Genomic DNA, 14,041 nt, shown 5'->3' on the forward strand with positions numbered 1-14,041 from the left:
TCTCAAAAAAAATCTACTGTCATCGGGTGGTGACATAATTGTATCTATAGTTAGTCCTGGTAGTCGCGGGTGATGTCTAACTTGGTCCTGAAAGTTGCAAAGTGCTCCAATATGATCTCAATACATAAAAAAGTATGTGATCAATACGGTGTCTCGGGTTGAAACACCAGTCCTGACTTTACATGTTGCATACGTACTGTGTATTCTGCCACATATGCCATGTCAGCCTGGCCCCGCTCGTCAAATTGTACCCACCTGCCAGCTCAAGGCCCATCTGTGGGAGTGGATAAGGCACTGCACCGTTTCGTCTTGGGGAAAAAATTCCCCAATTCCCCCACCGCAATCCCCAGCTTCTGATGGGCGGCGTAAGCGTGACCTCCACCACCATGTCCCTTGGTGCAGAGAGCGGAGATGGATGCGTTCGAGGCTCACTACCGCCGGTTGGTCCTTCTGGCCACTGCGGTAGGAGACAGCGAGGAGGTTGTGACACTGGCCGCTCTGCTGGCCACCATCGAGCTTGGAAAAAGGTATTCTTCCAAAGACCACTTTCAGGCTATCCCAACCTTTAGGATGAACCGGTTTCTTCTTACAAAAAAAAGATACGCAAGCAAATCACTTTCTGAATGGCCAAGTACCGGTGGGGGAGTTCGATAGATAAGAGATCTCTTCAATAGCTCTCCTGGGAGAAACTTTGTACACCCAAGAGTAAGGGTGGCATGGATTTTTGAAACCTACACCTTTTCAATTTGGCAATCATTGGAAATCAAGGCTGGTGGCTGATGATCCCTCTGGAATCCCTTTGTTCTAGAGTTCTTAAAGGGAAATATTCTCCTAACTCTGATTTTCTTCAAGCAATAGTTCATGAGACCTTTTACGATACATCAAGTTTATTTGAGCCATTCATTTTATGTGGTTGGATGGCTGAGATGAGCCAATACTACAATAGTTTTTTAGTAATATATTGAGTAGTTAGGGGTACTTTGGGTAGTTTACTGTTTATCAATCGGACAAGTAGGTTTACGCAGGCAGGTCACTTAATGGCCACCTATTAGGGCATCTCCAGCCGTTGGCCCCCCAGGAAGGGCAAAAAATCGCCCCCTGGGGGTGCACCGGCGCTAAACCGCGCACTGGGGGTGTGATGCCCCCTAGTCGCGGCCCCCCACGGGATTTTAAAAAAGTCAAATACGGCGCAAACACGACTCAAATTTAACGCAAACATCGGCGAGTTCGTTCAAATTTAAACATACTTTACAAAAAAAGGGAAAAACTACCGCGAGCTACCCCCGCCGTCTCCCTCGCCGCCCGCCTCGCCGCCCGCCCACGCGGTTCTACATGCCGAGGAGGCGGTAGAACCGTGTGTAGTCACCGCCGTCGTCGTCGTCGTCGTCGCCCCCGCCGACGCCTCCGCCGTCCCTGCTGCATCCCTCCCCCGGTTGGCACGGCGGGTTGGACGGTCCGGGGGCGTCGTCGTCGTCGCTGAGGACCACGACGCCGTGCTCGTCCTTGCGCCCACGCTTGCGGGCGGCGATCTCCTCCAGGGCCCGGCGCTGCCGGACCATCTCGTCGCGGAGGTAGTCGTCCCGCGCCCACCGCAGGGCGTCCTCGTCGGAGAAGCCACGCCGGGCTATCTCCTCGTACTCCATGGGGAGGCCGGGCTCCGGCTTGGGCTCGACGAGGACGAAGCGGCCGATGGGGGAGGCGTTGTCACCGATGCGGACGCCGGAGCTGCGGGTGCGCGCGCTGACAGGCGCGCCCTGGGGCTCCGGCTTGACGGGACGGAGGTGGAGGCAGGGAGAGCCGCCGGACGAGGAGGAGGACCCCCCGGTCTCCATGCGCCTCGGGGTCCAGGAGCTTCCCCGGCGGTGCGTGAAGGACGGGGGAGAGGGGTACTCGTGGCGCGGCGTGTAGCCGCCCTCGATGTACTCGAGGACGGCCTCCAACGTGCGCCCGGGCACGCCCCACCACCGACGCCGGCCGACGGCGTTGAGCCTGCCGGAGGGCTCGACGCCATTGGTGGCCTCGAGCTGCTCGGCGTGACGGCGGCGGAAGTAGGGCTCCCAGAGCGGCCTGTCGGGGACGTACCGTGGCCCCTCCCTCGCCGCACGCGGCATGGACGAGCGGATGCGTGCGATCTCCGCACGCCGCGCTGCGCCGGTGGGTATCGGGGGCACCGGCACGCCGCCGGCGCTGATCCTCCATGCCCCGGGTACCCGCATGTCCGGCGGGATCGGGTACTCGGCCTCGAAAAGGAGGCGAGCCTTGCTCTCGTGAAGATGGTGGTGGCCGAATTCGCCGCCGCGCCGTCGCCTGGGAAGCGCTCGGCCATGGGTGCTGGAGACGGCGAGAGAGAGGAGAGGGAGGAACGACGACGGGAAACGAGGCGATGAGGACGATAAAGGGCCGAGAAGAGGGTAGAGTCGCTGACGCGGCGGGCCCGCGACTGTTTCGCGCCAAAACAGTTCGCCCCGGCGCCCCCGGGCGCCCCCCAGCGCGCCGGGTTCGGTCTGGGTCCGCCGGCGCTATTTTCGGCCCAAGCCGGTGAAAATCGGGCTCCTGGGGGCGCGACTGGGCCGATTTTTCGGCGCCGGCGCAAAAAAAACGCCTGGGGAGGCCTTCCTGGGGGGCGCGGCTGGAGATGCCCGTAGATTGAGCGTGAGGCTCCTTGGAGGAACTGAACGTCGGCACTTGCACGGCTGCTTGCCGCGTTGTAGTCCGGTGTTGTCGAGTGAATTGCAAAAAACATCGACACTTAAGGAAAGGTTTGCAGGAACCATACATTTACGAAATTGTGCCAAAAAGTACTAATTATTTTCATAATTTTTTAAAAAAACACTAGTTGGCAGCTTTGGTCGTTTTGATGACGATTGTGACAGATGGGTCCCGAAAATGATGACGTGGCGTAACGGTTCACATGTGACGCCGTTAAACTGGGCATTTTACACCGACGCTTTTCTTCAAAAACTTGAAAAGCAATCAGCCCCCTCCTCCTCGCGTCTTCTCTCCAGCCAACATGCCATGGCCTGCCCTTAGCGTTGCCCCCTTCCCCACCGGAGCAGCAGCTGCCGCGGGCGCCGGAGCACCGGCAGTACCAGCTTTTGAGGGCTAGCAGCAGCAGCTTTTGCGGGGGCGAAGCTGCTGGGGGAGCGTGACACCGGAGCAGCAGCCGCGGTGGCCGCGCACAAGCGTGAGCATCAGCCACGGTGGCCGCGGATGGGCGCGAGCAGCAGCGCTGGCGGCCGCGAGCTGCAGCCGTGCCGGCCGCGGCCAGTCGGCCATGCTGCAGGGCGGGGGCGATGGAGGTCGATCCGCTGGCGGCCAGCTGGGGCAAGGGCGGCGGCGGGCAGCGCGCCCACGAGCTCGGACCCGGGCTTCCGGTGCCCGTGCGTGCTGGCACCTTGAGGGGCTCGGCGTCGGCCTCCTGCTGCAGACGCCGGGACGTGCTTGAAGGCTGCAGCGCTACGGGTCGCTAGCGGACCAGAGAAGACGCACCACGAGCCCGTGTGCGTGCTCGGACAAGGCGAGGTAGCATGGAACAACGAGTTGAGAAACAACGACGACCACCGGGGCTCGGAGCTTGTCGGCGATGGCGCAGGAGGAGGCGGAGCTTGACGCTGGGATGTCCAGTAGGTCGGCGTTGACTCTGCGGACCAGACGGTGTCTAGGATAAGGACCGAAGGAGTCTGCCGGTGGCTAATTTGATGGTGGTGCGCCATGACCAAGGTTGGAGAACAAGGTCGCTGCCGACGGCTATGGCGTGTCCCTGGCTCAGTTAATGGAGCAGGAGTGAGAGGGAGACAGGGCGAGGCGGATGCACATGATGCTGAAGCTCGTGGTTGTCTCCAGCCACGTCAACGACAAGCGACGGCCATGGCGGTGCTCGGTTTGGTCCGATGTTCCTGATCCAGAGGTGCACGGCCCGAGGCCGGCAGCGGAGGCTGTTAGGAATGATCTTGACATGCAGGATGGAGGCTGGTCGTCCGGCCGCGTGAGTGGGCTGCCGGGACTTGCGTCGTGCCTTTGGTCAGTTGGCGCAATGTTGATGTGCTGGCCGAGAGCAGCGGCTGGGCCATGCATGTGCGAGTTGCATGGATCAGTTAGTTGGCGTCCTCATAGAGGGATCCAAGGAGTTAGTTGCAGGTGGTTAGTGCCAACATAGTGGCCGGGTCATGTGGTAGTGGCCGGTGTGGTACGTGTGTACGTGAGTTAGTGGTGTGTGTGGCCACTGGCCTGGTGTGAGTCCAGCTATATAAGCCATGTATTGGTGTTGTGTAGTGTGAGGAGGAGCTAGGAGAGATGTAGTCTCTGGTAGTCTTTCGTGTGCGTGTGGCCCGAGTTGTTGCTCGAGGAAAAGGCCGTCGTTGCGGCAGGCGTATGTGCATGGGAAAAACACCACCGTGTCATGTGTCTCCTCTTTCTTCTACCTTCGTTCGTGCGAGAGAGAAAGAGAGCGAGAAGGAGCTGGGCACCGGCACAAAGAGCAAGCTAGGGCTCGGCGCCAACAGAGGCAAGGTCCAGCCGTCCTATGTGCAGGGGTGTTATTTTTAGTTTGACCACGGGTGTTTTTTCTTTTTTTTGAAGAAGTGAGGGAGTTTTTGGTAAAAAAAATATCTCTAACAACCTCTAGCATCATCAGTTACGCTACGTCATCATTTCCGAGACCCACCTATCATAATCGTCGTCAAAACAACCAAAGCCGCCAGCTAGTGTTTCTTGCAAAAAAATTAGTGATTTTTGACACAATTTCGCAAATGTGTGGTTCCTGCAAACCTTACCTGAAGTGTCGATGTTTTTTTGCAATTCACTCGTTGTTGCCTAAGGTCGAAATCGATCTCGAGCATATATCGCGGGAAACCTTGAGCTCTGCTGGAGGCCGCACGCTCGCATGGCATCGATCTCCAGCTTAACTCGCCCGCCGTCTTCTACGTCCAACGGCTCGATGACACCCAATGCCTCCATGCAAAACGGTTCCTCCTCGTTGCCGTCGTCCATGCCCGGCCGGTAGAGAAGGGCCTACATGTCGGTGGCGAACTCCATGAGCTCAGCATCTGTCGGACCAAAGCTTCCAAGGCTGAACGAGCGCCGAAGACGGCATTGCACTTGGCTTGGTGTTGGGTTCTCGACGATGTCGTCGTCCTCATCACGGCACGACGCGACGGACGTCATCGCTTCCTCCAGAGACCACGGCGAGCAGATCTCCACAAGGACGGGATCAAGATGGGAACGCGGTACAATGGGTCCTCCATGTCGGTCTCCTTGCACACTTCTGATTCTTCGGTGACGCTCTTGCCTGCGAGCCCCTTCGACAGGAGGAGTCTGACGCTCTTGCCTGCGAGCCCGGGGCCGCGCCTGGTACTCGAACCACGCCGCCACGACCTCATCGCCGCGGCCCACAACCCGAGGGAACCACGGTGAAGTGTGCTGCAGACCCGCTCGTGCCTCCACGCGAGGGGGTTCGCAGAGTGCACCGATGTCTTTGTGCCGGCGAACTGCGCGGAGATTTTGGGTTCGCGTGGCATCGATAATGGCGGAAGACTCGGTAGCATGGATAGGATGCAATTAAGAAAGAACTAATATAATCCTAACATAGAATTACCAATATATCCTAAAGCGAAAATTTGATCGATCCATATTGACCATTGAATTAACTAAATACAACCCACTATATTGGGTAGTATGATGCATCGTGAAAAATCTCTAGTTCATGCCCGTGCTTCTACGACATGGCGAGCAATTGTAGCTGGTATAAAAGCTCTTGAGGTTGGGCTAATCCATCGAATTGGGGATGGGACTTCCATTGCAACATGGACCGACTACTGGATTCCCAACACAACTAGTACAATGCTCGTGCGTTGCTATGGGTCTTTTATTATTAATCTAATCTTATGTAAATTTATGGTGCGGAGGAGACGTATCAGACAACGTCCATCACATTCAAAAACAAAGCGCCAAGGTAAATTTACATTGCACATTTACGTCAATTGGTCAACATGCTTGCCTTGACTCCAGGAATGCCTCCGGCTGATGGAGGTCGCCAGGTAGGGTTACGCTAATAGAAATATTTTGATTAGAAATCGATAGAAACTTTATGAAAAATAACGTCTAACTTGGAGCCTTGGACTTGCAAAGCCAGGGACGTGGTCCACGTCCATGGGCGAGTAAGGGAATCGTAGGAAAAATTGGATACACTTATATTGGTATTTCAGGTCTGCCCAATACATAGTGTTCCTGATATTTTGGATATTTTATGCCAAGTTTCTTACTAAACACAACAGGCCTCTCGCAATCTATCTTTAGTTTTGGGTGGTTTAACAAGAGGTATTGCTTCAACACGTTGTTTCCCAGTCGAAGCTCTCTTCTTCCGACTGTCCTAGATAGGGGCAAGAATATGTTGAGAGATAAGAATAAAAATGCTAGTAGTAAATAGGACAAAACCGTAGTTAATCCAACAAGTTTCTTGGCAAAATTTCTGATCACAAAAACGGAAAATTCATGTTGTGTGATTACATCGTTAGTAAACATAGGAGTGACTCCATTCTGAAGCATCTGCCAAATACGGGGGCAAGATATGAAGTTACATCAATATACTTGCAAACATAAGACAGAGCACAGACTTCATATCTTTGCTATCGGCTAGAGCTTTAGCTCCGATCCCTAAGTTAATATTCATATCTTCTCAGTAACAATGCAGTTATGCCCAACTTCTGGTCACACAAGGATCATGGACTGATTACAGGTCACGATTACAACATGAGCACAAGAGCAAGCATACACATGCCAAAAGACAGAATATGGGTTGACTGAATAACCTGCACGGAAGGCATTAGCACTACATTAATGTCCCTAAAATCTACACCAAAAATGTAGCAAAAATCCTGACAATTAGAATATATTGCAAAACAGAATGCCAAAGACAGTTCAGTATATATTACCAATGCAACTCAGTTATCAACAAAATGAGCTAACTAATTTAACTGGGCAAAAATGGATTTGATTGTGGTAACCAGTTAGAACACAAAGTAACAGTGTCTCGTGTGCTTGAGGCTGGTGTGGGGTAGGTTGGACCTAGCGAAGGACTGGATCCATCGGTGCGACTTATGCGACCATATCTATCTGCAAGGGCGAACGGCGAGATGGTCATCGAAGAAGCATTAGAGCAACAAAAGTCCTCGTGAACCTTTGGTTCTGTGGAGGGCGGGTAAAAGTAAGATTTTGTTCCAAAATTATTTGATAACAAGTTAAGTTTGAATGTGAAATTTGAGATTACAACAGTAGAAAAAATAACTATGAAATGCTGAGGATCATCTCCCTTCAGAAATGTCATCAATTAAGAATGCTAAAAAGATCATCACAAATTACCTGAAGGCCTTATCTCTGCTGTAAAGAGATGATTGTAGGGGCACTTATACAAAGACAATGTCTTCTCCTCAAAGTGCACGGCCAACGCGGAATTTGCTGCCTTCAGTCTGTCCTAATTTTGCCATGAACCCCATGTCTGATTATCCACAAGAGCTCTGACAAACAACGAATCAGCTGGACCATGAAACAGAAGGACAATAAATTTACGAGGAAGGTAATTTTCTGTTATTGGCAAAACATTTGATAATTGATTAAACCCAACACTAACCACTACTTTGTCGCGCATCTATTGTCAAAATTGCAGCTTCTCTTATAGATCATAAGTGTGTAAGTGTGTGTGTGTAAGTGTGTGCACGCGCATACGCGCGCGTGTGGGTGCGTGTGTGCGCGTGCGTGCGTGCGTGCGCGTGCGTGCGCGTGCGTGTGTGTGGGTGGGGGTGTGTGTGTGATATCTCTAAATCGAATAAACCTCCAAGTATGCAATTCATGAGCACAAAACAGAAATTATAGTTCAGTATCTCTAAAAAATGAAGCGGGAGGAGAGAAATCATGACTCACCTCACCCAACAACAAGGTGGAAACTGCAACCCAAGAAAAAGATGCCCTTCCCTCTCTCGGTGGAGAGCATGCATGCCTTCAGGAGGTGCCGACCTCAATCTCCTTCCTTCCTTCCTTGGAGGTGCTATCTAAGTACAAATTCCAGAAAAAAAAATACAAATCATCCAAAGGAGATTACTTTCCGGTAGTCAGGGGCCGCAAAATGCAGCCATGACAGATGACACACCTATTATACACATGCATTCACCTTTAAGAGTGACTAATCAGTAATCACTAAAAGGGAGTAGGAAATAAACAAAATACTCGTATTACTGTTAAGAGGTGAATAAAACATATCATTTTTTAGGCTTTTGCAACCAGTGGCAAGAAACAAATACATGTGCATCCTACTGCTGATTCCTCACAATAATAACCTACTTGATCAACACTGGTACAAAAATAAATATTATTTAAACGAACTAATCTTGAAAAATGGTAGTTGGATTAAGAAGCAATTAATTTGAAGAGACCAAGAATATTTGTGGAGATGGAAAAATGACTCCTCGTTGGCGTTCCAGCAAATAGGCTGTGAGCAACTCAGTCTGCTACAGAATAAAAGAAATTACGGAGCTAACCAATGTGCAAGATTGATTTCTATAAAACAAATTCACTTATATGCAATGGCATATGAGTGGTGGCAGGGTTATCTCACCCTGGAAAAGGATTCTGAATCCTATCTCGCCGCAGAGTCCACACACCACAGCTCGCTGCAAAGGCTATCTCAGCGCCTGCCTCGAAGACACGAAGCAGGGGCGCTTGGAGTGGCCGGCATGGAGTTGACGAGCACGTGCTTGGAGGCTTGTTCTCCTCTCCGGGATCAGTCTGGACAAGGAGTAGCGTGAACCTCAGAGGAAGATCCCATTGTTGGTCGGGCTCAGGGAGCTTTTCGAGGAGCGGAAGTAATGGAGCAGCAGCTATAATGATTGGTCCTCACCATCCACCACCTCTTCATCCGACTTTCCGGGTGGGCCGAGATCGTGGTACGATGGTGGCCGAGGCTGAACGCCATGAAGCCTACTTTCCAACCACCATGTGGTGGCGCCCACCCGTCGCCGCTCACTGGTCTGCCGTGAACAACTGCCTTCCACACGTACAAGCCAGCAGCAGCCAGCCAGTCGCCGTCGAAACAGCCGCTCACCATGCGTGATTAGAATATGAACGAAGAGACCTAGGAGTGGGCTAAAAGAAAAGGAAAATTACATCAGTGCGAAAAGAAAAATTACCTCGCTGCCTTTGCCATGGAGCAACAATGTGGTGTGCTGGTGCGATCGGTATAATCCCACACAAAATTTTACTTGAAAACAACATCTCTGGTAAAATCTCCACATCATTGACCTCATCGGGTTTCAAGTATATCTTTCTCTCCTGGCATATACTCTGTATTAAATTAAGATGAATGAGCATCAACCACTCTAGTCTCAAGTAAAAGAATGAAACATTACTTCTGCAAGAACTACAAAAGAATGGTGTGCAGGAGCTTACTTCAAAACAACATCTCTGGTATAATCTCCACTGAAATAGCCATCTATTGAGTTTCCTTGATGACCCCTAGCAAGAATCAGTGCAAGATTGTTGGCCACTAAAAAATTAGGTACGCAACATTCAAGTAGAGACCGAAAAGTATCAAAACACCTAGCAGAAGTCATGCAACCTTCAACCATGATAAAGGAACACCCTTTCACTAAGACCACATTTAATGGACTAAAATTATTGATAATAGCTAGGTCTTACCATAAGCGATCTGCTGTCAAATATTTTGCACTCTTATGTTGTCAATTATCAAGATAAAACGTCTCTAGACAGTCATTTCTACAAAACCCACCAAGTGACATTACAAAGAGCACCGCAAGTGATGCTCCAACGGGTAGTCAATGGATAAACCTACACCTGCCAGGGCACCTTGGGTGCTAGCTAGTCTTGCTTCAGAAAAGGTAATGGTTTCAAGAATCGAGTGAATGGATCGTCCAAGGCTGAGAGCATTTTCTTTGCTGCGGCATCTGAAAAAAAATGTGGGATAAGAAAATTCAATCAACAGCGTAAGAACTGTAAAAACACAACATCTCTCAGTTCTGCACAGATCAATGCTTTATATATCTAAGTGGTTCATTATGTTTCTGACAAAATTTCAGATTCAACCAAAGCAAGTACAAGACATATAACTGCATTTGATCCAATTATCAAATTCACTCGTATTTTCTAAAATATGAAGACTTGCAAAAGTGTGAGCCGTTGAGGCAGCTGATAAATTATATGATTCGTTATATGATAAATTAAGTGAATTTTTGTATGAATCACCGTGATTCTACCTACCATTCTATTAGTAATGTGATTTCCTTTATCCGTTGAACTCACATCTCATGTAGACATTAGGGTCGAGGAACGTGAGAAACGAAATCCCAGAACAACAGTACAATCATGTGCCTTTTAATTCCTACAACAATTATCCGATTTGCATGAGAATAGTTTCTCCTCAGATCACACAACTCCTGCATAATAACAGAACCATATTTATCAATCTTCAAGTCGATGACCTGAAGCAAATTAGTGGTAGCAGTGTCAATGAGTTTTGATCAAGGAATATATGTCTATATACTTGAAGCAAACAAAACACAAATATATCCAGTTTAAGGAGTTTAGCTATCACCTCATTAATTTGACCTCAACTTCTTTGGTGCTATAGCACATGTTTTCGCCAACAAGTGTTGTGAGGTGAATGTATTGAGATCAAGTAGTTTTAGTGCCATGGATAACCGTTAATGGCCAACAATCTGGTGCAAAAACAACTCAACAAAATGTTTAGATCATACTTTTATATAGGAATTATTAAGAGGGCTATTACTATGTACTACCTGTGTATTGTGGAAAAAAAATGGTCAGATCATTTTACCTTTAAGGCTGCTGTAATCTGCTCTAATCTGCTATACACTCTGATAGTTTCGAATATAGTTCAGTAGGCATAAGCCCGCCGTAGTTCCCTGTCAAGAAAAAAAGTGTGTTGGCAATGGAATCTTATCAAAACTGTAAAGTAAAACACACACCACTGAAGAAATCAATCTTTAAGAAAGAAAAAATAGTACCTTAGTCAATACAGCTATCACTGAAAAGTAGTTCCCAAGTATAAGTGATGGCCAGGCCTCATTTATTTACAACGGGCCATCATATTGACAAGTAGCGGAAAATATAAATCAAGTAGCTGCCGACTCTGTATGAAGAAAATATCAGATATATCCTACTCTTATGGATTTGGAGTATCCCATATTAAGTGTAAGCATCGTTTGCTGAAGGACTATTTGCAGAACAGAAGATTTCAATACTATGGAAATATTATATTGCATAGCTAACCATCTAATTATTCGGAAATCTATAACTCTAGAAGCACGATAAATTCAAGAATATTAACACCGTGCCGAATGCTGAAAACTTTTGTTGACCAATGACCACCAACATGTTTTCAGAAAATTGTGCCACAAGCAGTATATGCAAATACAATGGTAGTTTTTCAACCTGCTATGTGTATGGCACACAAGTTCATACCATTTTACTAAGCTAACAATGTTCACATAGTTCAGGCAGCAAGACCGAATGGTAAAGTAACTGAAACAAAGACAAACTGAAAGGCTTCACAAAATTCCGTTGTCAGTTTTGAACAGGAAATGATAGACAAAGAAGCTTGGAGCCTTTTGAGCCGACTAAAATTACTTAAATACTTTACCATAAGGTCCATAAGAACTTGAAATTAGGTAAATGTGGATTTGTTTTTTTCAGATGGCAGATGTGAAATTTAGTGAGAAAGAGAGCACTTAATGATAAACCAAATCATGTACATGTGAGGCCAGGCACAGCACTTTCTGTAACATATCCCCACTATCTAGATTATCATACTACAAGCATTTCACAAATTGTTAAACAACCATACAAAGGAACAGAGATATGCCCCCGCACACGGTACACTCCCCTTGAGAAAACTATAAAAGGGTCTTTCCGTCCTATGTGTTGACTCGGCTAAACTAATCAGTATTAGATGAGAATTAGATGGACTGTAGGTAATCAAGCTAATTGCTTCGGAATTCAACTATGCGACATGTGGTTGGATCACACATACTGTACCTTGTGAATATGTCAAGCGAATCATCAACTGAACATACAACAAACAGAACAGCACAATTCATCTACCCACCAAAGTGACAGACATTTATCACCGAGATTGAAAAATCATCAGAGATACACACTAAAAGGGACAACAAAAACAAGCACCAATTGGCATACATATTTGACGCACCTCTGCCTTTGAACTGCATGTATGTGGCGCACACGACGCCCACCCGAAGTTTGGCGAAGTTCCTATAGACAGAGGAGAAGTAAAGAGTAAGCCCAATTTGAGCGATCATCGTTTATTACTTTTTCTGATGGAGCGAGATTCAAAATAACAAAATCTTGCACTCACTGTGTCACGAGGTCGTGCGTGGATGCCATCCGCGGCGACCAACGCATCCACCTCCCGAAGCGCCGCGCCTGGAGCGCGCCCATGTAGGCGGCCGCATCGTAGCCCGCGTCCCCGCTGGCGTCGAGCGCGAGGGAGACGGCGAGCTCGCCCCCGCCCTCCTCCGCCAGAGAGCGCTCGCCGGCGGCGGAGGCAAGGAGCTGCTGGTCCTGGGCGGACTTGCCGGAGAGCAGGAGGAACGTGGTGGCGGCTGGGGCTCCGCCGCTGCTGCTATGCTCGGCTGCGGGAGCGGGAGCGGCGACCCGGCGCGCACATCGGTGGGGAGGCTGGCCAGCGCCGGCGGCGGCTCCAATCGGTCCTCGGCGGTGGCGAATCGTCTCGGATCTCGACGGCGGCTCGTATTGGAGTAGAGATGGGATCGAGAGGAGTCGGCAATGAAGGATGGGATCGATGGAGCGTTTTTTCTGCCGGGTGTGGGGTTTTTTTTTGGCCTGCGTGGGGTGGGGTGGGGGTGAGGACGAAAAAAAACCAGCGAAAAAAAACCGGACGAAAATGATGGGACGAAAATGATGGGACGAAAATAAAACCCGAAACGCGGACTACCAACTGAGACATTAGGAGTAGAGATATCTCATAAGCCGATGGGACGAAATGGTGTTGCTCCGTTGAACACAGTTTAGGAGCTAATTGATGAGTACACGGGCGACTGGAATGTTCAAATTATTTGTGAATTTTTTTCTCCAACCATGCTGAAGCAATCCTTAACATCCCTTTAAATCCGGCAGGTGGCGAGGATTCACTTGCATGGGCTTTGGAAAAGTTTGGCATCTATACTGTAAAATTGGTGTATCGCTCTTTAATGACTCGAAACGAGCATATTACTCTATAAAAAGGAAAGACTACAGAAACTTCTTCAGCGAATAAACAGTTGTGAAGTACCCTTTGGAAGTTTTATGTGTTTCCTAAGGTGCGAGTCTTTTGGTGGAGAGTGTTGCGCGACATCCTACTAGACCCTCTCAGGCTCAAGTTCCGACAAATAAAGCCAATTGGCAGGTGTGATGTGTGCCAGGCCATGGAAGAGAACTTGATGTATGCATTGATAAGTTGCTCTCACGTGAAGAGCTTTTTGGTTGCAGCAAGGGAACGGTTTGACCTTCGCTTGCCTTGCCTACACCCAGACACTCAAGATATCTTGCTTGATCAAATGCTCAATGATGACGAGAGATGCAAGATTATCACCATTATATATTTAATTTGGTCATCTCGAAGCCGATGGACACATGATCAACACGGCTATAACCCGTTATAGGCAATCAAATGAGTACATAAATTTTTGTCCATTCTGGACATGCCTGTTAACCGAACCAAGAATTTGGTACATCAAAACTGGCGGCTACCTGATCCTAGTTGGGTCACTATCAGTACTGATAGTTTGGTTAACTCTGATGCTTGGAAGGGGGAAGCAGGTGGTGTCGCCCGGTCTCACCTGGCTTTCATTGTTGGTTGGAGCAAACCACTGCCTGGATCGAAGTTTTTTTTAACATCAACACAGACACAAGCATCCATATACACGCGCATACATTCACTCCTATGAACACGCTTACGCACACCTTACCCTTATGAGCACCTCCGAAAGACTGAGCTGGT

The 14,041-nt window shown here is 48.9% G+C and overlaps 1 protein-coding gene and 1 pseudogene across 1 annotated transcript; both read right to left on the reverse strand.

Moving 5' to 3' along the window:
• Positions 1 to 4,812: 4,812 nt before the first annotated feature.
• LOC125507207 (zinc finger protein CONSTANS-LIKE 6-like) lies at positions 4,813 to 5,516 on the reverse strand (annotated as a pseudogene).
• A 1,952-nt stretch (positions 5,517 to 7,468) lies between these two features.
• On the reverse strand, positions 7,469 to 9,094 carry LOC147972248 (uncharacterized). The gene is made up of 4 exons (XM_087523005.1): positions 8,972 to 9,094; positions 8,606 to 8,775; positions 7,915 to 8,028; positions 7,469 to 7,511 (listed from the first exon to the last, which is right to left on the reverse strand). Exons 1-4 carry the CDS (start codon positions 9,092 to 9,094, stop codon positions 7,469 to 7,471), a joined length of 450 nt encoding a protein of 149 aa, XP_087379131.1.
• Between the last annotated feature and the right edge of the window lie 4,947 nt (positions 9,095 to 14,041).

Source organism: Triticum urartu, chromosome 5A (genome assembly GCF_056163025.1).
Source record: "Triticum urartu cultivar PI428250 chromosome 5A, HENAU_Tu73, whole genome shotgun sequence".
Lineage (NCBI taxonomy): Eukaryota > Viridiplantae > Streptophyta > Magnoliopsida > Poales > Poaceae > Triticum > Triticum urartu.

What these genes read in the sequence shown, in the direction of transcription:
- LOC147972248 (XM_087523005.1), bottom strand. Translation starts at nt 9,094, where the DNA reads ATGGTGAGCGGCTGTTTCGACGGCGACTGGCTGGCTGCTGCTGGCTTG. An exon ending in CACCACATGGTGGTTGGAAA is followed by an intron (nt 8,776 to 8,971) that starts GTAGGCTTCATG and finishes CTCCTTGTCCAG; the next exon opens with ACTGATCCCGGAGAGGAGAA. An exon ending in ATTCAGAATCCTTTTCCAGG is followed by an intron (nt 8,029 to 8,605) that starts GTGAGATAACCC and finishes AGCACCTCCAAG; the next exon opens with GAAGGAAGGAAGGAGATTGA.